The 24,945-nt window shown below is 43.9% G+C and overlaps 3 protein-coding genes across 3 annotated transcripts in view; all 3 read left to right on the plus strand.

The window, feature by feature from the left end:
• ERGIC1 (endoplasmic reticulum-golgi intermediate compartment 1) overlaps positions 1 to 4,430 on the plus strand; it is a 60,813-nt gene extending 56,383 nt beyond the window's left edge. The window contains exon 10 of the mRNA XM_027682538.1: positions 758 to 4,430. Within this exon, the coding sequence (XP_027538339.1) occupies positions 758 to 865 (108 nt within the window). The 3' untranslated portion in view covers positions 866 to 4,430. The remainder of the gene's footprint in view (positions 1 to 757) is intronic.
• Positions 4,431 to 6,028: 1,598 nt separating this feature from the next.
• On the plus strand, positions 6,029 to 10,734 carry RPL26L1 (ribosomal protein L26 like 1). The gene is made up of 4 exons (XM_027682657.1): positions 6,029 to 6,097; positions 6,934 to 7,106; positions 8,043 to 8,183; positions 10,564 to 10,734. Exons 2-4 carry the CDS (start codon positions 6,939 to 6,941, stop codon positions 10,690 to 10,692), a joined length of 438 nt encoding a protein of 145 aa, XP_027538458.1. The 5' UTR covers positions 6,029 to 6,097; positions 6,934 to 6,938; the 3' UTR covers positions 10,693 to 10,734.
• Positions 10,735 to 12,084: 1,350 nt separating this feature from the next.
• On the plus strand, positions 12,085 to 22,791 carry ATP6V0E1 (ATPase H+ transporting V0 subunit e1). The gene is made up of 4 exons (XM_027682663.1): positions 12,085 to 12,239; positions 14,253 to 14,300; positions 19,450 to 19,577; positions 22,271 to 22,791. The coding sequence occupies exons 1-3, from the start codon at positions 12,136 to 12,138 to the stop codon at positions 19,541 to 19,543; spliced, it is 246 nt and encodes an 81-aa protein (XP_027538464.1). The 5' UTR covers positions 12,085 to 12,135; the 3' UTR covers positions 19,544 to 19,577; positions 22,271 to 22,791.
• The last annotated feature ends 2,154 nt before the right edge of the window (positions 22,792 to 24,945 follow it).

A 24,945-nucleotide genomic window follows, 5' to 3' on the forward strand; every position in this document is an offset into this window, starting at 1 on the left:
AATGTTTTGCAAAGTCTGTCACTGGTGCCCCCTGATTTTCGATACTTGAAGACATGGTACCTTTGATTTGATGTGTCAGAATATTTCTGTGTTTTTCTAGCACTTAAGAAGTGGGCTGATATGCTAATCAGGAGATTAATTTTTTCCCTAACTCTATTCTTGAAAAATGATTTTTTGTTTTTACTGGTGTTTAAATAATTCAACCCAAGACACCTTGTGTGGAAAACTTCAGCCCACAAAGAGTTAAATTGGCTTCTGTGAGCAGCCTTTTGTCATGGAAAGTGTTAGACGAGCTGAGCCGTGGGTGTCCCTGGGAGCTGGGTTTCTCTGTTAGTCACTGCCCTTCACGTGCTATTTAAGTGTCTTTTGCCTGTTTGCAAATGCTGAATCTTGTAAAATAGGGAAAAGACTATAAGGCTGTGGTATTTATAGTAGAAAACAGTAATAGGAAGATATGAACAACACAGAGCTTCTAGAAAGCTGAGTTAGGTGGAGTTTAGCCTGGAAAGGAACAGAATTCGTGCTGTAGGAGCTGGTATTTAGAAATGGCTCAGGCTGTGATGAGTTCAGGATAGCACTAATTTATTCCGCTGTAGGGAATGGTTTTTCTGAATGATTTTCCATGTAATTCCATCCCCAGTTACCTAGTTCTTACTGTGCTTCTAGAAAATACCCCAGCAGTAGAACCCTCCCCCCAGTTTAAGCAGCATAAAAGTTTCCATCATCACTGACAAACGTGTTTCCTCTGTAATTTCAGATATGTGCCATCATTGGAGGAACATTTACTGTAGCTGGGATCCTCGACTCCTGCATTTTCACAGCATCAGAGGCCTGGAAGAAGATCCAGCTGGGGAAAATGCAGTAGCAGTGAAACTCTACCCTCGTCTCGAAGGACAGGAGAAAAGATAGAGAAATCTACCACTACCTGTTTTTGTCTTTATTTTCTATTTGATTGAATCAGTATGTTTTTCTCTAATCAGGCTGTTCAGTGAAGATGTCTTCAACAAATCAAAGAAATTTCATGCATTTCAGAGCTCTGAGAGGGAAAAATCAGTGGAATCAGGGTGTGGATTTTGATTCCCTCCCCCCAGAAAGAGAGGTTGAAATGCCATATATGAAATACACCGTCAGCTCTAAATAAGGACAACAGTGTGTTTTCTGGGAGGTTCCTATGGCAGTGTACAAACTAGGTAGTAGATTGCAAAGAGTTGAACTGTCTTGTGGCACTTTTTGGAGTTCTGTTGGATTTGCATGATTAGACAATCGACTTTTGTATAGGGCAAAATTATACATTAGGAAGAAATTCCACCCATGGTGCCAAAAAGGTGATGTATCTGTTGGTGAGGAATGGAAAGTGTTAGTCCCCATGGCAAACTTAAGAGACAGAGGGCATAAATAACATCAGGAAATGTTTCGTGCTTTTATTGAAAGCTCAGTTGTTCAGATACAACCTTTTAATGAAGTGAACAAACGAGGAGAGGAAGCCTTCTCCCAGCTACCTTTTCCTGGGTAACCTGTGATCCCAGCAGTGGAGGGCATTTCTTTTACTCTGGATTTAAAAGTGGTTTCATTTCTTCCCAGAAACTGAATATCCAGTCTTGTGTTTACAGGTGGCATGAAGTAAAAACCAAACTGAGCAACACAGTTTTATGTGGCCTTTGCTTTGAAAGGGAATTGTTGTCTTTACAGCATAAGCTTTTATTTTTTTCTTATGTTTTTAAACACAGACCACCCAACAGTCTGGATTCTGCACTTCTGCTTTATTATTATTGCTGTTGTTTTGTGGAAAAGAGGTAGTATATTCTCTGTGCTCAGAAAAACGGTGCAGCCTTCTGGGTGGATGAGCACAGCTTCCTCCTTGCATTATGTGTGTATATTCAGTACACCTGTCAAACACAGGAAATCTGACTTTCCAGGATTTAAGGTGCCTCCCTTTTCCTTAAAAACTCAGTCAGGAATCTTTTCTGAGCCCTGGGCTGACACTGTTCTCCCACAGGTACAGCAGTAGCAGGGCAGCATTCCCACAGGCTGGCCCCTGCTTGGAGTTTTGTTTTATTGCTTAAAATGGTACCTGAGCTTCCCTGTCCATTCCTTCAAGCCTTGTCTTCTGGGGTCTCCAATAAATGGAGGCGTGAGGGGAAAACTACTGCCAGGTGTGACTTGCATGTCATGGTGGACATGAGTTCACTAAAATTAGACCAAATGCCCACCAGTGCTTTTTCCATGACCCCATCCATGTTCCTTGAGTAGTAACAGTCTCCGCATGCATTGTGAATGTCTGAGCTGAGGACACACAAATTTTAAGTGTTCCAGGATGGATAAAAATCATAAAATAAAAATCCTTAACTCAATGCTGTAAATTCTAAGACGGTTGCAGGGTTTCTCTTTGATAATATCTACTGCCCCCTTTTCCTGGAGGCAAACATTATGCTGTAATGATATGAATCCTTGAATATTCAGTGTTATTGTTAGAGTCAGATGCATTTCAGAACAATTTTAATACATGTCTGTTGAAATTGTCTCATTGCTGTGGAAGTAGGGAAGGTGTAGCCAGTTTTATCCATGCACCACAAAGAAGCAGCCAGTCATCTGCCCTGTAGTGACTTGGGACAAACGACAGCATTGGAATTTTTCCCTGTTCTTATTCTGGACTGATTGCTATGACTTTAGTTGTAAATTGGATTGTGTAACTTCCTGTATCTGTTCATGTATGGATAGATTTTATACATTTTTTTTCCATTTACAAAAATCAACTTGAAAATGAGATGCTTGTCTTCATTTGGGGGGTGTGTCCGTGTGCCTGCGACTGGTACCCACCGGGTGGCCGGGATTTTCCATGGCAATTCCCTCTAATCCACTGTGACCAGTTGAAGCTTACAGCAAAAATGTCCTGGTTTTTCCTTTTGGATTTCGTGAGTCTTTGCTCACAGCTTGTGAACCAGTGGATTACAAAGATGGGATTTTTAATATCTGAGTCGTGCATCCTTCTCCTGAGCTGGGCCAGGGGAGATCTTTGCAGTGCAGTGGATTGTACCAATCATTTTCTGAAGTTTCTCCCCTTGAACAATTTCTTAGACACAAACAAGTGAAGCTGGTTGCGGATTCCTTGTGTCCCCTGGTGTGTTATTTCTGTCCTTCCCTCCACTCCCTGTCTGTGTTAAACTGCCTTCTGTGCAGTCCAGGCCAGTTCTCTAAACCAAACCAGTGAAATTATTTGGCTTTTTTTTCAAAATAACATGCATGTGCCTGCTTTCTCTGCCAAAATATCCCCTGCAATAACCTCATAAATCACTTTTTTTTTTGCTAGATGTGAAAACCAAATTGTATTCAAGTTCTGGCAGAACTTGGCTGAAGAAACAGTCTGTACCTTGGTTCTCTAAACCATGTCTAAGCCTTTGAGTGCTGCCAAGCCAAGGCCACCTTCTGGGGCTGTTGGAGGTTGTGATGAGCTTGTCCTTCAGACGTGGGTCACACAATGGTACTGAATCATGTGTTTACAGAAGAATCTGCTCTTCATCTCTCCAAATGTGAAAGTGAGGCAGTTACGGCCCCTGCCTACATGTCTCAGTAGATTTCACTTTTATTTTCAACTTTCTAGAGACAAAATGAGCTTAATTATGCTTTTAAACATCATTGCAAACAAACCCAATTTCAGGTCATAGTCAAAGGGAACCATTGATCATAGGTGCTCATCCCTGTTCCTGACTTTGCTCTTTCAAGTCAGTATTTTGATAGAAATATTTGGATTTCCAAGAAAGACATCCCTGTGGGAAGTAAAATATTTGGAACTTCCAGTTTAAATTAATTTCATTTAAATTCCCTCTAACTCTAGACTCCATCCCATGGTGAGAACTTGAGGCATAGGATCATTTGCAAGGTGGAGTTAAGACTTTTAGATCTATGGAAAGTGTGCTTAGGTGTGTTCTAGGCGGTATTGGACTGCTGAAGATGATTTTTTAAGAAAATAAAACATAAACAGGGTATGAAAAATTGGAATAGATGCACTTGTGAACGTTCAATCTGGTTTCTCAAATACTTGTGTTCAACTACGGCGCTGTAAAACTTGAAATCTGCGGTTTTGATGGCCAGTTATCAATTCCTGAATATTTCTCATTTAAAGTTGTTCTCTGTTTGTGTGACACACAGAGTGTTGGGGCTGACAATGACTGTGTTGAGTCTGTGCTTTAGAATATTCCTTTGAAGTTGCAGACTGAGGCTGTCAGTGAGGTGTTTCCCCTTGGAAGGTAAGAGAAGGGGGCAGGGGAGGAGGACTCAGCCCTGCAGTGTGTTACAGTGATGTTCAAAGCACAAGTCTTTTGCATTTCTACAGTGGAGACTATTGAGGAGTTCTGGCATTTGTTTTTTAATTTGCAACCTTATGTTAATAAAATATTAGCCTTTTTAGTTCTGTGATTAAAATAAAACTCTTACATGTTTTGATTGGCTTCTCGTTGCACTACCATTGCAAAATCAATCTAAGGGGGCTTTTTTCTTTTGTTTTTAATTATGATTTCAGTGAACTGAATGTTATCACACGGTGAAATCGCTGTAAGCCAGGTCACTGTGGTGAAAGTTATCACAAGGCTCTTTTGTAATAGGCCCTGAGTCATGTCTGGACATTCAGTACTTGGTTTTGTACAGTACCAAGTGTCCTAACCTCCCTTTTCTAATGAAAGGTGAGTGGACTGTGCTTGGGACTTGCTGGGTTTGGCTTTAGTCACTGTGCCCCTTGGTATATGAAATAACCAGATTTTTATTCCCCCTCTCCTTTAATGTCCATTTAGCCTTGCTTCATAAGTATTTAGAAATAAGTATCTGAGGCAATTATTAAAGATTAAATAGTAAAGGGTTACAACACAGTGAATTTGGGCTCGAGATATCTGCACCATCTTAAGGAACCAATTCCCTTTATGTTCTGGTGTTGCTGACTCATGTTGGTGTCAGCTGTACAACATTGTTGTGAAGGAAGAGATCCTGCCTGCTTCCAGTGATTGGAACACAGACTTCCAGAAGTGGTGGGATTGTGCTGAAGGTTCCTTATTCTGTAAGTGATGAGTAAAGGCACTGGGGAAGGTGTTTGTCCAAACCTCAGCCTGCTGCAACTCAACAGTCCAGAACTTTTCCAGCCTCTGTTAATAAGTCCAAACCCAACCAAATGTCTGTGCTGCATCTTCTCCAATTGCTTGGTTTATTTCTACCAATTTTCTTTGAGAATAAATTAATCTGTGTCCTGAAAATAGGTACTAGGGTGACATCTGCCTGAAAGGCAAGTGGTATGTGCAGGTGAGGTGGTTTATGGAGGAAAGGATGAGGTGACAGGTGACACAGGCACAGGACCAGGGGCTGGGCTGGGGAATTTGAACTTGGCAGAAGCCCCAGGGAACTGGTGTCCCTTTGGGCTGAGGGACATGGGGCTGGTGTCACTGAGGGAGCTGGACTGGGCTGGAGAGGAGGCACCAGTGGTATGGTCCTGTTTTCATCCACGGCCAGGGAGGGGCTGGACATGGAGAGAAATAACTGGTGCTGAATAGCTCTGATGGACAGGAGGGGATGCACAGGTGATTACCAGAGATGATGCTTGGGTGGGCATGGGAGGTGATTCCTGTGTGAGCACTGGGAGATGGTGCTCAGGTGGGTACCAGGGAATGATGCCCAGGTGAATGCTGTAGGATAATGCCCGGGTGGGTATTGGGGGACACTGCCCGGGGGGGTATTGGGGGACACTGCCCAGGTGGGCGTTGGGGACAATGCCCAGATGGGTACTGGAGGCGATGTCTGGGGTGTTTCCAGGGGATGATGCCCAGGTGGGTACCGGGGGATGATTCCCGGGTGGCTACCAGGGGTGACGATCAGGTGGGTTCCAGGGGATGAAGTCAAGGTTGGTACCAGGTCGGTGTGGGGGATGATGCCCAGGTCTGTCCCGGGTCCGTCCCCGCTCTGTCCCCGCCCGTGTGGCCTCCCGGCCGCCAGGGGGCGCCGGCGGCCCTGCCCGGCGCGCGGGGTCTCGCGGGGTCTCGCGGGGTCTCGCGGTGCCGCTCCCGGAAGCGGAAGCGCCCGTGGCTCCTTTTCCGGGCGGGCGGCGCGGCGGCGGCAGCGGGTGAGGGATCGGGGCGAGCATCCGGGATAATCCGGGATCATCGGGGGCCATCCCGCGCCATCCCCGGCCAGGACCCTGCGCAGCGCCCTGCGGGGCCCCCGCAGGGGAGCGGGAGGGAGCGGGAAGGGGCCCGGGTCACCGGGGGCCCACCCGGAGCTGTGGGGCGGGTTTGCCGGGGAGAGCTCGGGCTGCGGGGAGAGCTCGGGCTCCAGGAAGGGCTCGGACTCCTTCGGTCTGTGCCTTGGTTATGGATTATTAAGTTGATACAGTCCAGCTCGCGTAGGAGGTGCCAGTTTGTGCACTGGGAAGTTGTGGAGCTGAGCAAAAGCATCCTTTGATTTGATTTATCCTTAATTTATCCTTTGCCAGCAGGATGAGTGGTGCTCTGACAGGCAGTCTTGCAGTGCAGTTGTTAAAATTTAGGAAAGGCCAAAAGTGTCTTGGATTTGCAGGTGTATTACCTGTGTGCTCTGCAGAGGAGCTCTATTGAGGATGCCGGAGCAGGGCGAGTTCCCTCCGCGAGCTCAAAATATCCATTGAGTTGATAAGTCAGAGTGTTGTGACTGTAGGGCAGGATCCGGGTGTCCTGAGTGCTGGGAATGGGGAGGTTTGGATTAGAAGCGTCCGATGTGCACATGTGTAGGAACAGGGTCGTTGTCAGTCATGGAAGAGGCTTAAACATTTGGAGTCAAGGCTATGAGGGTCCATTAACCAGTGAGTGGATTAAAAATAGCTAAAAGTGCTTTTTTGTGCCCTGGCCCTGTGGGTGGACGATGAAGCGCAGTGTGTGTGAGTTATGAGCATCTCCCAAGCTGCTGTTACCCCTCTCTGTGCAGGCAAAATGAAGTTCAACCCGTTTGTGACCTCGGACCGCAGCAAGAACCGCAAGCGGCACTTCAATGCCCCTTCCCACATCCGCAGGAAAATCATGTCCTCGCCCCTGTCCAAGGAGCTGCGGCAGAAGTACAACGTGCGCTCCATGCCCATCCGCAAGGACGACGAGGTCCAGGTACCTCACTGCCCTGAGCTGCTCTGTCACACGGGAAACTGTCTGGGTTTTAGTTTTCAGAAGAAAGTCTTCACAGAAAGGGTTGTCAGGCACTGGAAGGGGCTGCCCCTGGAGGTGGTGGAGTCCCCATCCCTGGAGGCATTCAAGGAACAACTGGACATGGCACTCAGTGCTCTGGTCTGGTTGACAGAGTGGTGATGGGTCACAGGTTGGACTCTGTGGTCTCCGAGATCTTTTCCAACCTAAATTATTCTGTTTCCATATGTAGCCTGTGCAAAAGGGAAGGACGAGACAAATTCACATTGGTGCTGCAGCTTTGCCCTGGGTATTGCAGAAATAATCCAAGATAATCTAGTCATGACTTGAGCTTTAGTCAAGCACATTTTGTTTCTCAAATTCACATCAGTGACAAAGACAATACAAGGAACAAACACAAGTGTGGTGGCAGTTTTACTACACTTCACTTATATGCATTGATTGTCGTGCTGGATTAAAAGCTTTCAACAATAAAGCACAAAAAATTGTTTCTTTTTTTATAGACTATTTGCTGCCTGTGATATTTAAAAGATTGGTTTGGAAATTAATCTAAGTTAAGTGGCTTTTTTTATATGAAGTGCAATGACAGGTGAAAAAATAAGATAACTGTTCAAGTTGAAGCCTTGTGGCTGAAAAGTTACAGAGCTTCATTAGGGTTTACTGCAGGAGAGTGAGGGCGAAGCACAGTTCTGATCCATTATATTTTAGTGATGCAGGAATTGTCAAGTCGGTGATGTCTTTGTGGCATGTGTGTGAAAAGAACTGAGATGGGATTTCAATCTGTGCAGCTCTGGTGTCCTACTGGATAACTCAGTAGTGGTTTATAAGGTGTGGTGGTTGTTCAAGTTCAAGGGGTGTTTTTGCAGCATGGGTCAATGTGTTCCCTGTGCTGGTGTTCAGGTTGTCCGGGGACACTACAAAGGGCAGCAGATCGGGAAGGTGGTCCAGGTGTACAGGAAGAAATATGTGATCTACATCGAGCGTGTGCAGCGGGAGAAAGCCAACGGCACCACTGTCCACGTGGGGATCCACCCCAGCAAGGTACGGTGGGACCTGGGATCTGACACCTGTGGGCTGAGCTGGGGGGCACATAAGGGCACTGGTATGAGTAGAACTTGTTACCAAGTGCTGGTGCTGCACTTGGGTCAGGGCAACCCCCAGGATCAGTCCAGGCTGGGGATGCACAGATGGAGAGCAGCCCTGGGAGAAGGACTTGGGGGTCCTGGTGGGGGAGAGGCTGGAATGACCCATCCCAGAACACTCCTGTGTCTTGGGCTGATCCCACAGCGTGGGCAGCAGGGAAGGGGGGGATTCTGCCCCTCTGTCCCATTCAGGTGAGACTCCCCTGCAGAGCTGCCTGCAGCTCTGGGGCCCAGAACAGGAAGGACATGGAGCTGTTGGACCAATTCCAGAGGAGGTACAAATACGATTAGAGGGATGGAGCAGCTCTGCTGTGAGAAAAGCCTGAGAGAATTGGGATTGTTCAGCCTGGAGAAGAGAAGCTTCGGGGAGACCTAATTGTGGCCTTCCAGTACCTGAAGGGAGCCAACAAGAGAGATGGAGAGAGACTATTTACAATAGTCCTGGAGTGACAGGACAAGGGGATATGGCTTCAAACTGACAGAGAGTAGGGTTAGATTGGATATGAGGAAGAAGTTCTTCCCTATGAGGGTGGTGAGGCCCTTGCACACGTTGCCCAGAGCAGCTGTGACTGCCTCATCCCTGGAAGGATCCAAGGCCAGGTTGGACGGGGCTTGGAGCAACCTGGGATAGTGGAAGGTGTCCTTGGCCATGGCAGGAGGATGGAACAAGATGATCTTTAAGGTCCCTTCCAACCCAGACCATCCTGTGATTCTATGTATAATGGAGGTACTGCAGCACTGGGTGGGTAATAAACCCAAATAAAAACGTTATAGTGTCGCGAGTAGAGAAGTGAGTTGAAACCAGTAACTCCTCTTTGTTTCTAGGGTTAGAAAGCCACTAGAGACTTTGGAGTCCTGCTAAAGCACTTTAAAGGGCTTGATGTTTTTAAACCTCAGAACAGATCGTTTAGAATGATCCTTCGTCTTTGCTATGTGGCATTTGCACTGGCTGAGGAGGTGTTAGAAATGTTTAAATAGATGCTCAGAATCAGGATTTGTTCTTGTGGGCTGTTGTGAACTAAATTCTGAACCTGGTTTTAGCCTGAAGTGTTGAGTCAGTGAAAACCAGACAAAGTGTGTTTTGGTCATAACAGGAAACATTTCAAACTAAACAGAACCACTCACCAAAACCTGGTTTGAAGCAGATAAATTTAGTCTGCTTCAGCCTTGCCATGTGGGCACACATACGGAAGTGTGGGTGGAAAAAATCAAGTTGTAACAGGTTTTGTGCAGTAAATGGTTGGTGTGTTCAGCAGAGGGAGAGCAGAATTATTCCAAAACAACATCACGACTTGTGTGCAGCAACAACATCTGATGGACAAGGTGACATTGTGGTGGAGCCTGTGCACATACTTGTGTGGTGAACAGTAGTGAAACAAATTGAATTTTCTGCTGGTTCTTTATTTCTGGGAAGGTTTTCATTAATTGGGAACCAGACCTTGATAAAGCTTTGCACAAGTTATTAATGCAAATGGAGCAGAGGAATGTTTTGTTACAGACTTGCAGTGGGCTGTATGAACAGTTTGTACCTCTGCTGGGTAGAGAGGTGGGAATTACAAATAAGAGAGACCTAAATACACAAGGAACTGAGGAGGAGTGTGAAATGCTGCTGCAGCTTTTATGGGATTTCTAGGATTTGATTGTCAGGTGTATTTTTTAAGTACTGCTTTCAGTTATACCAACACACTTATTTCTGGATTCTGTGATCCAAGAAAAACACTGAAGGCTGCTTTTGGGCTGGAAATCAGAGCCTCAGTTTGCTGGTGCTTTGTTTGCAATCCCATCAATTGGCAGTGGCAGTGAAGGGTCTGCACAATTACCCTTTATATGTCAGTCATATTTGATAATCACAGCTGTGCCATATCAGGTGTTCTTCAAAGTGTCTTTATAGTCACTGTGGTGCTTTGTTGCCTTTTTGGTGAGATCAGCTCTTCTGTGTTTCAGGTGGATGTGGAATCCATCATGTTTGAGCTGAATAATAGAAAGTATATGTACTTCTAAGTCATTATTTTATAATGTAGTTCAGTAGAAATTTGGCTGCTTTTCACTTTGTGCAATGTTTTGGCTGCATTGAAAGAACTGTTCATGTAGTCCGATTCCTGGGTGTGCCTGGGAAAATTGTGGAATAGAGTCAATTCTGTACCTCGGGTTTACTCAAACCAAATGAGATAATCCATGGGAATAACACTTTAGTGCCAGGGCCGAGCTGCAGTGCCACGGGTCCATCGGGTTGCTGTCCTAACTCTGCAGGGACACTGAATTCCTTGTCCTCTCTCCAGGTGGTGATCACCAGGCTAAAGCTGGACAAGGATCGCAAGAAGATCTTGGAGCGTAAAGCGAAGTCCCGCCAGGTTGGGAAGGAGAAGGGCAAGTACAAAGAAGAAACAATTGAAAAGATGCAAGAATAGATGGTTCCTGTTTGACACCATTAAAAAACTGCTAAAACTCAACCTATTGTGTGTCTTCTCATTTAGAAAGTCTTGGTTTGGTGCGTCCTGACTATGTAAGAAATACTCCCATCAGATTAAAAACCTTTCTATGTCGTCTTCTTTCCCATAAGGGAATGTTTCAACCAACCGTAGAAAGAGCAGTGCAATCCTGAAAGCACAAATCTAACAGCCATCATAGTTCTGTCTCTTCCACAGGTCTTTAACAGTTCCTTAGGGATGTGCTCATGTTTTTAAATTAACATTTCAATTCTGTGCACTGTATATATTTAATATTTTATTGGATATTTGAAGTAAGCTATTGCTAGCCATGCATCTCTAATCCTCTTAAATTATCTTTCAACTGTCTTATGAATTTGAGAATAAAACATGACATTTTAGAGGTTTAGTGGGCATGTTGAGGGCAAACACAGGCACTGAATTTGCTGTGTGATCTCTTCAGGCCTTACATAATTGGTAGAGCTTGACAGGGGGGTTTATCACCAGTGCTTGTGAGGTAGAGCTGACTGGTTTGAGAAGGGTAGGGATGAAGCAGTCTCAGTGCTGTTGCTGGTGCTATTTTGGATGAACTCTTCAGTAAGAGGAAGTTCTTTTTAGCACTCTCTACCTACATATTGACAGTGGCTGCAGTGTGTTGAAAACAGCCCTGAACTTAAGAGAACTTACTGCCTCAGTGAGTGGCCCTCTCACTGCTGAGACAGGGAAAGAATTTCATCTGCCTGCAAAACAGGATCTGAAAAATGAGATGCTGTGAATTGAGAAAAATTGCATTTGCACTTGGGAAGTCATTCATAAGCCTGAATGCAAAGCTTTGTTTGGTGGGCTGTGACTGAGGGTCTTATGCAGGCTCATGTTTGTCCCTCCAGTTCGTGCTGCTGAATACGAGGTATCTGCCTTGAGTCAGTGCTTGAGGAAGCCCATGGGGTTCCTTTGCCACCGGGACCTTTCCTGGTGCAGATCTGCCCTGTGGGACCCTGTCCCATGTCCCCAGTTTCCTGAGGAGCTCTGAACCAGCCCTTGGAGCTCTGTCCCCCTTACCCGCCAGCCTGTTTTTCCTGGGGTCCGATTATGAACAACGAACGGAGATGTCGCAGCATCGGGTGGGCAATAAACAGGGAAATGATATGGTGCGGTGAGTAGAGCAGTGGGTCGAAGCCGGTAACTCCTCGCTGCTTCTGGAGCTGGAAAGGCGCCAGAGCCTTCGGGGTCCTGCTGAAACTCTTCTTTAAAGAGACTGACGTCTTTGTTAAAGCAGCACAGAACAGACGGATCACTCCCCCCCCCCCCCCCCCCGCCGCGGCCCCGGCGCGCCCCCGCCCCGCGCGCTCCCGCGGTGACGCGGCGGCCGCGGGTTGGTTTGGGCGGCGCGGGCGGGGCCGCTCCCCGGTCCCTCACAGCCCGGCCATGGCGTACGGCGGCCTCGCCGTGCCCATCATCGTCATGAGCGTGTTCTGGGGGGTGGTCGGCGGCGTCCTGCCCTGGCTCGTCCCCAAGGGCCCGAACCGCGGGTGAGTGACCGGGGCGCGGCGGGCGCGGGCCCGTCCGGCCCCTCGGGTGTGGGGGGAGGCCCCGGCGGAGGTTTCCCCGCAGCCCCGCGGGCTCCCCCGCAGTGTTGGCGCAGCGCGGGCGGGCCCGGGGCCGTGACCGGAGGGCCCGGAGCCGAGCGGTGCCCCCGCAACCCCTCACAGGTTTGGGTTTTCCCCTGAGGCCCTGGCACAGGTTGCCCAGAGAAGCTGTGGCTGCCCTATCCCTGGAGGTGTCCAAGGCCAGGTCGGAGCAGCCTGGTCTGGTGGAAGGTGTCCCTGCCCATGGCAGGGGGTTGGAGTGAGATGATCTTAAAGATCCCTTCCAACCCAAACCCTTCTGTGAAACCTCTGCAGACACAGCGCCCTGTGTCGAGGAGGTTCGCTGTTAGTCAGGTGGTATTTGAGCAATAACTTCCTCTTTCCTTCCTTACTTAACCTTTCCTAACTTACTCCACCATCCTCTGGTTTCACACTGGAAAAGTTGCTATAGGAGATCTCGGTTCTGTGTTAAATGTGTGCTGGTGCCCTTGTAGCAGAGGACAACAGTGGGGCATCTAAGCAGAGGGTTTTCCTGCAGTGGTTGTGGCTGCTCAGATTAAAAAGCAGACAAGTTTTTGTCTTTCTCTTTTCTCTAGGAGATAATGACTTCTTAACCTCTCTTCCTCTCTCTGACACCCCCTCTACTCCACAGGTACCAACTGTCTTTTCTCTCAGTTGTTTATCTAAACCCAGAGGAATATTCCTCAGGCTCTGATATTTACTGCCTCACTTTTAAGCCTTTTATGCCTGGAAACTTGTCTGTCCTCAGAAATACCTTGGAAATATGTCTTCCAGGCATGAAAGTATGTGAAATATGTGGGTCACAAACAGGTGTTGTATCCTTATTCCAAAGTGTGATTGTTTAACAAGTGTGAATAGAGCACTGCTGTGTTCTAGTTCTGCAGCAATACCTTGTAGTCTATTCACTTCCCATTTTAAAGAATTATGCAAAGCTTGTTTCTGAATAGGATTGCTGTTTTCCTAACAAAAGAAGTTAGTGCAAACTTTACCTGACCTAAGAATTCCCATTGCCTAGGTTAAAACTCCCAAACAAAGGCTCTGGGACTCCTTGGAAAGGTTCCAGGCTGTGTTGGCTTTGTAGCATTCATTTGAAAGTTGACAAAGTGGATGTGTATTGATAGATGAAAAATATTGAAGTTCTTGTGTCACAAAAGGGTTGGAAGATACTGTCCTACCATAAGATTTTGTTACTCATTTGGGGGAGGAAAGACATAGAGGGAAATTCTTTTTTATGACTTAAAAATAAAAAAAAAAAACTCCACTTTGCCACTGAGTTTCATGAGCTGCAGAGATCACTGTTAGAAAACCTCATTTCCTTTCCTCCCCTTTCAAAACCATCTGTGTGTGTAGCTGCAGTTTTACCATTTTCAATTTCAAGAGCTTGGTTCTTCCTTCTTTTCAGCTTCACTGTGCTTTCTGACACAGTTCTCTTTCAGCAAGAAAGGGAAATCTTACACTACAGATCATTTCATGTGGCTTTGACATTTTATTTTGTATTCAATTTGTAAAACCCTCATTTATTCTATGAAATGAAAAGTTATAATTTGACACTGAAATTTTCTGTAAATAGAATTCTGCAAATGAAGAAAGTGTTTGCTGTGTGCAATAACATCCAGTTTCAGTGATTTACTGTGCTGGCAGCCTTGGCTGTGAAATGGAGCAGGGACACTGCATCAGATTTGCTCCTCCTCACAGTGATTTTTGTTAAATATAGCTGTAAAATCCTGTTTCCAGAGCTGTGTCAGTCCTTTTGCAGAGTCTGTGCTGTGCCTTTGTAGTTTACTCAGCTGGAAGAAGTCAGAACACTCATGTTGAGTCATCTTTCATATGATCAAAGTTAAACTTGTTCTTGTTTGCTGGGATTATTTTTGCTGATGTATCTTGTGGTCAGTCACAACATGACACCTGATCAGCTGTTTCTCTCCTTCTTTGCAGTGTTATCAACACAATGCTGGTGACATGTGCTGTTTGCTGCTACCTGTTGTAAGTATAAATAATGTCTTGCCTCCTGACCAAGGCCCGGTTCTGATGGAATCGAAGGTTCCTTTTTTTAAAGTCTCAGAACATTCAGGAAGAAGCTTTTTGAATGTGTCACATGGTGTTCTTTGACAGCTCTTAGAATTTCTAGTTGTGAAGACCTCCAACGTGCCAAAGAAAACATTTTCCCATTGGAAAACACTGAATTAAAATGAATTCCTTTTGTTGTCCTCTGACACATAACTGTGAGCTGTGCTCTGTGAGGACTCGATATTCCTTCCCTCTAGTTCACTGCCTCATTTACTCACAAGTATAATGGCAGTTGCTCAATTCTAGGATTTTTCTGATTCACAGATTGGGGTTTTTTGCCTTTTTCCTTCTTTATACCTTACACTAATTTCTGAGGTGTTACTAATTCAAACCTACTGAAGAGTTTTGCCCTTAGTTTGGTTGAATTTATTCTGGAAATCTGGTAGAGCGGTGGGTGGAAAAACTTCTGCGTGGGGATTTTTTTAGTGATACTTTGATATATTAAGACCATTTCTGTTTAAATGCACAGTATATTTTGAGGGTGCCTCTTTTCTGTGGGAGAGTTAGTAGCAATAACAAAGTGACTTGCTGAGAGCTCCTTGTATCGTGTTATTTATCAGGAGGTAAGCCAGCTGTAGCTGGAGTCTGCAAGAGAAAGTGTGCTTGTTGTTTTCTCTCTCTCTTTTTTTAAAGACTTTAGAGACTTAGTTTGTAAAAGAAAGTGCTATGCAGAAATAACTTTGGAAGAATTTGTTATGGAGAGTAAATTGGTAAAAGTCTGGTTCAATCTTAAGGGTTAACTTGTATCAGAAATCATTATTTAGAGTCCCATTTCAACCCAAGTAGTATTTGCACTTTCCTGAACTATTTAGGCATTTTTTATGCTACTCAAAGCAGCTTAATATGAATATTTAGAGAAATGCATCTCTAATCTCAAGACTTATTCTGAACCAGCAGCCAAATGTGATCTTATCAGTGTTGGCATGTTCCAGGAGAGGCCTGTTTGGTTCTGGGTTGGGTTCAAGCTTATACAGGTTTGGTTTAGTCTAATAATGTGATATTCAGGTTTTATACAGGTGAGATACTTTTAAACTTTATTTCTTTATTCAGAGCATTTGACAGGTGAAGTCTTAAGAAATCATTCTATCAGTTAACTGTCGAAGTCCAGCAGACTTTGTTCTGTGTTTCATATCCATGACAGTTTTTAAACTAAAGTTTTGCTGAGTGGACATAGAAACTTGAGAAGAGCTTTGCAGTGCAAGCAGCTTGAATTTGGGATTGAAATCTGGGAGTCTCAGTGCTGTGAAGGTCTCCTTGCGTGCACATAAAGTATGTAGCAGCCCAGCTTCACAGTAGGTCCCAAATGCTTGGCTAAGAAAGGGCAGCTTTTTGGTCATTTTTACTGGGTTACTGCATTTAGGTTACAGTAAGTTGGGTGGTGTTTTTTTCTTAGGGGGAGGGTTGAGCTTTTTTATGGTTTTGTTTGAGTTTGAAGTTCTCACTTGTTTTTGTCCTACAGAAATAATGTCCCACTCTTCTAAAATCCTTGAAGCTTAGGGTTTGTTGTCTGTATTGTTTGAAGAAGGACAGTTTCCTTGAAGTGGAGGCCACGTGGCATCTGCAGCATCCTCTGGATTATGATGTGGAATGTGTCTGTTGTAGAATTTCTTAAATTTTGACTGAATGCTGTGAACTTCTCGAATGTACAGTGATATTTCCCTTGTAACTTCAGTGGATTTTGTACCTAAACAGACCCATTACAAATCATTATCATGTTTTATAATCTGTTCTTGCATGTCCAGTGAGAGGGTTCGTTGGTAATTTTGTAGGCTCCAACTTGTTTTCTAAATTCCCTTTGGCTTTCTCCAGTTGTATCTTGGAAAAAGAGAAGCAGCCAAAAATTAGGATGTTTTAAGACTTCAGTAGTTGTACCCAACCACATAAATGACATTTGTAGTGTCTGCTTGCCAGAATGCAACAAAAAGCCGATTTTTCTTCTCACATTCCAGGATAGAACTTGCCTCGTCACACAGTCTTTATTTTTTTTTAGTTTATTCCGTATAAAACTGTAGAACAGCCCTTGTTGGAAAGGACCTTGAAAGATCATCTGGTCCAACCTTTCTTTCCTCAAACATATGGAAGTTTGTTGTTCCTGTGTCCTCTTCCTTTTGGGGGAGAGGAGGCATTGAAAACATTTCAGACCTTAATTTTTGGTGACTAAAGAAAGACACTGATTTTTCATACTAGTCTTGAAGGAAGCCCAAAGAATGGTTTCTGAGGATTCTTTGTTAGATAATTCTTGTTGTTCCAGGTATGGTCTTCTGTATTTGTGTGTCCTTAGCAGGTGGCTGGTGCTATTATCTACTTTTTGTAGAGTTTAGAACTCTGCTGGATCTACTTTCATGCTCCTTGAGTTACCTTTGCAGTTGAAAATGGGAAAAAAATGATTTCCTGTCTTCGTTAAACACCACTTGATTGTCAAATTGATTTTCAACAAACCGAATTTATCCTAACAAAATTTCAAGTCAATCACATTTCAACTCAAAGCTGTTTATTCTGTGCTTAGATTTAACAATAGTAATTTTGAATAACCATATTGATTACATGGTGTTCATTTGGTTGTTCTGTGGAAGATATTTGCATGGGTAAGTGCCTATTTTGTGTACAGATCCTGTACCCAGCAGCCTTTTGAAGGAGAATATACAACCCTCAGGAACCTCATAAAATACAAGGCAAAGTCTTACTGCTGCAGAAATTATAGGTTACACCATATTGGGAGGTACTGTCAAAGTCTAAATCTATTTTGCTGTTTACAAAGCAGTTCCTGAACAGTACCATGATGTCCTAGCAGAGGGCAGGGTGCTTAGAAAATGGTATTATTTGCTACTGATGCTAAGAGGATTAAAATACGGATGCCCAAATTGACATTTAAATAGAGATAGCAGGACCTTAATTTGCAACACGAGCACAGACAGATGGCAGTTATGGTGGAAAGACCTTTTAAAAAATCTTTCTGGTACAACAGAAGGGACTTTAATTTCCTTGTCTGAGCTGGGTAATTAACAGTAACTGTTCTAAGTGGGATCTGGTAGAATTTAAGGGCCTGTGGGTGGCTCAAATGCCATACCTGCTTTTAGCAACTCCGGAACATTGCCCGTTGGATACAGAGGTTTGTTTTACTCTGAATGCTGCGTTTTGTTTTGTGTTGTCACCATGGACTATTGTGTAAAGCAGCATAGCTTAAGCAAAACATGGGAAAAGCTTTTCCATGACTTACCTTGAATGCAAGGGAGTCATAGATTAACTACTGTTTTAAATTACCAGGCCCTCACAGAGCAGGAGAAGGAATGTACTATTGCCCTAATGCCACCATGGCTCAGAGCTCGGGTATCCAGCATGGCCCCAACAAATGCCTTTTGAAAACTGCACAGTGCTTTTCCTAAAGCCTGGTTACATAGGGTGACATTCTGAATGTGTTCCCAGCTCATTTAATTCACAGCCATGCTGGGCCTGAACTTGGGAAGCAGCGAGAGGTGAGAGATTTGTGCGTGGAGTTCCTTCCTGCTGTACAGTGAAAAAGAATAATGTGCTTTAACAGGCTTTTAGTGTTCCTACCCTCCTCCCACTTGTGTTACTTCAGGATGCTGAAGGCAGATGGCACAGTGCTCTGGCACCTTTCGATCTCTCTGTTGTATCTGAAAATTAACCCTCACAAAATAAATTCCGTGATAATTTTAAGAGCTAATTTGCTTTTCCCTTAAGTAGATTTAACACAATGATTAACATGGTCTCAAAACACATTGTCACTGCTTTGGACAGCAAAGTAAAAACGTGTCAACCTAAAGGTTGTTGGCTGCTCTCGGAGGTGTCTCGCTGACGTTTTAATTCCTCAGTAGAGCCTGCTGCGTATTCCAAGGCTCGTGTGACTGATGGGCTGCTGCAGGATCAGCCTCTTGTTTTAACTGGAGTTCTACTCTCTGCAAAACTGAAAGGGGCATTGTAAATAAATATTTGTAAATTGGAAGAGGATTGATGTGTTTTCTTTAAGCCTGACCCACATCTTTTGCCTGTGGCTGTTCCAGGCGTTTTGCAGCCGACCTGCACTTGGTTTGTTGGTCGGAGCATCAAGGTTTGTGTGGAATTTTCCATGACTGCCTAAGCACTCTGATACATTTGTGGCAGCTCCCATTACAAAGCTGCTCTGCTTTTTCTCCTCCTTACAAAGCATTCTAGAAATAGCAGACAGATGAGCCAGTGTGTTCACTAAATGTGTTTATATAGTTAGTATTTAACATAGATTTAAATCCATGGAAGCATCCATTGCTTTCTCTGAGTCTTATAACATTTACAAAGCAAATATATCTTTTAACAGTGGAATATTTATTTCTGTTTAGCTTTCCTGGATATTTTCCACAAACTACATTCCTCTTGTTCTCAGTTCTGGCTGTGGCTTCTGCAGTGTTAGTTTGTGCTCTGCTCTGATGACAAGGCTGCTCTGCTCAGGGTCTGGGGTTTGTTGTCGTATTGGGTTTGTTCTTGTGGTATATTTTTTTGTCTTTTTTTGTGTGTGTTCCTCTAGCATTGTACCCTTTTGCTTCAGGTCCCTATTCCTTGACCTCTGGGCCAGGTTGAAATTCAGTTTTGTTCAGTCTCTGAAAATATACCATTTTCTGCAAGAGCAGGTTGTCATGCAGTGAAAAGCAAATGAGAGAGAGGATGTTTCTCAGAGGTTTCTGTTTAAAGGATTCTTCAAAGGCACTGAAGAAAGGTCTGTTCTTTTATGTTTCTGTCTTCTGAGCCCACAAATACCTGAGTTTTGTGTATCTAAAAACACTTTCCTGTCAAAGGCAAAGTACGAGGGAAATGCTGTCAGGTGGTTTTGTGTTGCTTTAAATTGAACAGGACAATTTATTTCAGTTGCAGAAAGATTTGGTGCCATAACTTCATTGCCTGTTTCTGGTCCTTGTGTATGAACTTGAGTAGAATTTTTATCTGTTACTAGACCGTCTTGAAAATGGTCTTTTCTTCTCTGCCAGTCCTTGTGCTTTGGTCAAGCCTTTCCATTATCATAAGGTTTGTAATTTGGCTGATGTTCTCTCTGTTGGGTTGGGGGGTTGTCTTGCAGTTGGCTGATTGCAATTCTGGCTCAACTCAACCCCCTCTTTGGGCCGCAGTTAAGCAATGAAACAATCTGGTATCTTAAATATCACTGGCCTTAAGGATGTCTGTCCTCTGCTGCAATTTATTGACTAGGTGAGTATGATCAGATTTATTAATATATTTGGTATGTTAAAGCTTCAGGAGAAATTGAATGGTGGTCTAAGCAGTGTGATCAGAACTGCTGTAGCTCTTTTGCAGGAGAAATCTGTCTCTCTGTAGACTGCCACAAAACATGTTTTGGGTGGTAATCTTGACTGGATACCTGAAAAGCTTGGACTGAATTCTTGACAGTTATTTTTCTTTCTGTCCTCTCATGTAGTGCTGTGTTCAGGGGTTTGTAAGGAGAACAAAACATTTCATCTAAAAACATTAAAAAAAAATTGGGCTGGGGTGTTAATTTTAATAGCTAGCATAAGTGGATTTCCTAATCTTGAACAATTGTTAAACCTCTCCTCAAGCCTACTACCATTTCATCTAAGACCTGTCCTGATTTCCAAGGCAACCTACAGTTGCCCTCATTCATCTGGGAAGTCAGAGCGAGAACAGTGATTAGAGTGTTCTTTATCTCCTGTCAATATATAGCTCTAACCCTGAGCTCACAGCTGGATGGCTTATTATGTTTTTAATGACAGCCTGTGTGCAACTTTAATCCCAGGTGAGCCTGGTGGTTGATATCTGGGCTGTGCTGCTGGAATGTGGTTGTTGCAGTTCCTGGGCTTTCTGACAGGGCAGGCAAAAATAAAGTGTTGTTCTGAAAGCACCTTGATGCTGTTGGGTTTCTCCAGAATGGCAGCATTTGGAGTTGAAGTTTCAAATGAAGGAAATGTGGAAACAAGCACGCATGATTTTAGTTTGTATGCTGGTAACTGAATAATCAGACACACTAAGTTTTTTACCTGGGTTGTTGGGGTTTTTTGTCTTTTCAAGTTTAACTGCCTACCCCTACTCCCTTGCTGGTGTTGCTTCTGTTCCCAGAAATCCAGTACAGCAGACAGTGAGAGCTGATGTTATAGCTCAGTTAAATGCTGTCTGTAAAGTGTCCTGGACAGTTACGCTGAAGCAAAGCTCCTCTGTTTCAAAGAAAGCTTCATGAGAACAGTGTTGTTGTCAGACTGGGGGCACGTGAATGTGTCTGTAGCTTCTTTTAAGCACCAAGCAGAATTTAAAGGTAGAGTTGGCCCTGCTTCAAGTCGAGGCCTGTAATTAGCTAAGTCAGTCAAGCAGAATTTCCTAGGAGCAATTTCACTGTTCGGGTGTTAACATATAATTAGTGAGCTAAAACAGAGAACAGTGTATTTTGGTAATGGGCATACAGATCCCTGAATCCCATAGGATGATTCAGTTTGCCTGGGATCTTGAAATGTGGTTATCTGGACAAGCAGATGCCTTGGAAATAAAAATTTGGCTTCATGGTGTGTTGAAACCAGCAAGGAGAGCCTGGAGGTGAGATATAACTCCTTAAGTGCCTGCTAAAAGAATCAGGCCTTTCCCCCTCCAAGATTTTCCAGACAGCTGAAGTTAAATTAGTACCAAGGAAGAGAGGGAAGTAGCATCTTCAAACATGGCCAAAGAGTTTGTGAGGAACTGCCATTTTTAAACTTTTTAATGGAATATGAGACCTGCATACCACATGCTGTCGTGTTACATGACATAGTTTGTTTTAACCTTTGGTGCATCTGATTTCATTGGCCTAATTTTGGTATAAGGTTCTTGTTTCTGTGAAAAAGAATGGTTTAAAAAAATAAAAGCATATAATAATCTCGAATATCTGTTCTCTTTTGCTTGAAATGTGCTGACACAGGACACACCACTCTACATGGTCTTGTTAGAATTCTTCCCATAGTGTTGAGGGAGGTGCTCCATCTCTTTTCCTTGCTCTTGTGTGCGCTTGGAGCCTCCTGTGGAATTTGACTAGACAGGAGCTGTGAATTAGATTCCATCTGATAAGAGTTGGAATATATCCCTCTAACGCTGCACAGATTCCCATAAATACAGCAACCAGTTAATTTTGGCTTTTAAGATGTGCTTTTCCAGCATAAAAGTACTATACTTTTTTCTGCCTTCTGTTTCTTTCACTTGAGGTTTGGGTGGATTAGTATGGATAATGCAAAGAGAATGAAGTACTAAGTCCCAAAGTGGAGAGATCTTATTTAAAACCAGAGGTGATCTAAGCAAACCCATTTTATTTTACCAACTGAGCAAATTAAAAATGCTCTAGTGAGCTGCTCACATTCTAGAGGGGAGCTCTACATATGCTGACCTGATTGATCCATGCCAGATTACACAGGTTTGGTCTGTATTTTCAGTCAATCTCCCTCCAATTCAAGGGATGATTATATAGCGTCATTTCATGTATCCCCAAGTTAAGGGCTTGGATGGCAGCACGTAAGAGCACACAAAGCTCTGTATCCATGGTAAATACGGGCTGTGGTCTCTTCCAAAGAATGTGGTCCAATGCTGCCTGTTCTCCTTGACTCGGTTAATTCATAATCTGTGTTCTCAGACCAGGAACTGTCTTCGTGCAAGTGCAAGAAGGGCTGTCATCCAGATCACTGGATGCTGTTACAGCAGTGAAAACATTCTGGGGAAATAGTTGTTCTACCAGCTTATAATGTAACTAAAACTACTTGCAGTAGCTCCAGAAATGAAACTGCCAAGAAAACATCCACATAGATGAATTATCTGCAGTTCTTGACCATTTCTCAGTGCGTTTGTTAACAACCAGGTCTTCAGTTAGTAAATTGTCTCCATGGAAAGGAATAATGAAGTTGCCTCTTCCTTTACAGGTAAAGAAGAGATTTCCTCCAGATGAAAAACTCCACTGACCCAAAGATGCCCTTTACGTAGCTGGTTGGATACCAAGCCTGCAGTAATGCCTTAACCTTTCTATTGTGCTTCAAGGGGCTTCTTCAAAGCCCTGTATTTTTCCTACCTTACCATTTAGCAGTGTGCCTAATGCAATTTATACTCCTCTTTGGTACTGGCGATTTTTGACTGTTAACTCCAAACGTGGTGAAAATTTCTAAAGTTTTTACGGGTCATAAAGTCATTTCTTATTCATTTTCCTCCCTCTTTAGGAAGACTTCATGTATCTTGCAGGTCTTAGATTGTCTGTCATTGTGCTGTTCACCCCTGTTCTGTTTGCACTTGACAAAAATGTGTGCAATAAACTGTATGAGGAGAGGAAAAACAGTGGTGCCACAAGCTGATGGCTTTTTTTTTTTTTCAAATGAGTTGTATTCCTGAGAAATTTGCTCTTAAATTTCTCACGCCTGGAAATAAAAGTAATCCTCTGCTTTATACAAAATGTTCTTGTGCCATGTTTAACTGTTACAATGTGCCTTTCTGTGGGTTTAATCAGTAGTTGGAGTTGAGCTGAGGAAACTTAGATGATAGGACGGGAATGGATCTAGTAAGTCGTTTGCCAAGGAGTAACTTCAAAGGATATAAAAGCTGTTGCATGCACAAGAGCCTTTATGAATTCTTCCTTACCTGCTTCCATCATGTCCAGATAAATTGCAATTATTCTCTGCTGTGTTTCATTATTATGCTCAAGGACATAATGGAGTGGTTCTTTTTCTTTTCCTCTTTCCTCTTGGATAGCACCATTAACTTGTTCTGTGGGATAGTGCTCATTACTATGCAAGAAATTCCAAGATCCTGACAAGTAACTTGCAGTGATCAAAAACTGGACAGTGTGAATCGCAAAAGAAGGAAGAATAAATATAGCAACTGTTGGGACTGGAATAGTGGATTTTTTTTGCTACGTTACCTTCTACTGAGAGCTGTGTTTTATCATGCAAGACATTGTACACCATCATGTTCTACAGTCTGTAGCAAGTAGCTCCTAAGAAAATTGAAACCAAATGATCTTAGAAAACGTTAAGTGGTTGTTTGGATTTTTAAGTGTGTGAAGAATAAGATATGTTGACATTGTATGGGGGGGGGAAATACTTCCAAGACATCATTGACAAATCTGAATGTGCAACAGATTTAAAAATACATTGATCTGCTTGTCATATTTACCCTAAAGTGAGATATCCAAAAAGAAAACATTCCGTGACAAACAGTGCTGTTAGTGTATTGTATTACCACTTTCTTGAACAGCCTTTCTATTTTAGGTTCTAAGCTATCACTTGCTGTAGAAGAGAGAACTAAAACAGAATTCCCATGGTGTGTCTCACTGTTGGTGAATTTAATGGAAAGAGCTATTCCAAGCCTGGACATAGAGCAGTTTTCACTTAGATGCTTCCCAGAAAGAAATTCCCCTTTTTCAGAGTGATTAATATTTCCTCTGAAGCAGATTTCAGGTAATGGCATGACTGAAGAAGCTGAAAAAACACTGTTTTGTCTCTGTTCTACTGAATGTTGTGTGACCTACTGTCTGCATCGTGGTTGTGAGTGGTGTCCATGTGTGCCAGGAGCTAACAGTGCTTCGGGTAATTCCTTTTCTTTTTGCATGACTGCAGGAAATTAGAGCAGATTCAGGCTGTTTTAACAAACAACGCAGGTACCAGAGCCTTTAACAGTTCCCTCTTGGTTTTACGACAACACGAGAACACAAAATGTTCAAGGAACCTTGTGTTGCTTGTAATAGGAAGCCTGTGTCTGCAGGTATTTGAGGGGGAAGGTAAAAAATAAGTAAGATTAGGGAAACTGGCTTCAAAGTCTTGAAGACTTTTAAGTAATAAACACTGGCAGCATGTAGAGTGACAGTTCAGGTCAGCTTACAAATGCTTGTAACTGCTTTTGTTCACATTGTTTAAGAAATGCAAATATCTGCATCTGTGCCCTGCATAAGATATTGTTCTGGAGAGTTTCTTGAAGTTTACTTTTCCCGTACTGTAAATCATGGAAGCATTTTATTCCTGTGCAGGGCTGAGTCAGTTGTCAGAGGTGGGTGGCTGGTCCCTTGTTTCCAGAATTAAATGCTATGGAGTCTCTGGGGAAAAAAAAAAAAAGCAATGCAGTGAAATGCAAAAGTTATCTAAACAATAGAAGAAATATTCTTTACAAATGGCAAGGTAAGAACGGCTGGGTCTTTTTTTTTATTATTTTTATTAGCAGTGATTTCTCCAGTTGTGTCTTAAGCAGTCCAGGCCAGCCACCTGTCACTGTGAAAGGTGGTTGTGTGGGTAGCTGGAGACAGCAGGAAAAGTACGGAGCTGCAGATACAAAATGGGTGGATGGATGAAGGGGGTAAGTATGTAACCAGGGCTCCAGGGGGGCAGGATCGGGGCACTGGATGTCGGTGCAGAAGCCCGGCAGAGCCCCAGTAGCAGCGGCCGCGCCGCCCTCTGCCCGCGGGCACCCGCCACCCCGCCTTAAATACCCTCCGCGCTCCCCTCTGCCGTCACGTGACGGGACGGCCGGCGACGATTGGCTGGCGCGGCCGCCTTCCCCCCGCCCCCCGCGCGTGCCCGCCCCCTCGGGCCACGTGAGGGGCGAGTCACGCGATTTC

The sequence above is a fragment of the Neopelma chrysocephalum genome, unplaced genomic scaffold (genome assembly GCF_003984885.1).
Source record: "Neopelma chrysocephalum unplaced genomic scaffold, ASM398488v2 Primary Assembly neopelma1_63, whole genome shotgun sequence".
NCBI lineage: Eukaryota > Metazoa > Chordata > Aves > Passeriformes > Pipridae > Neopelma > Neopelma chrysocephalum.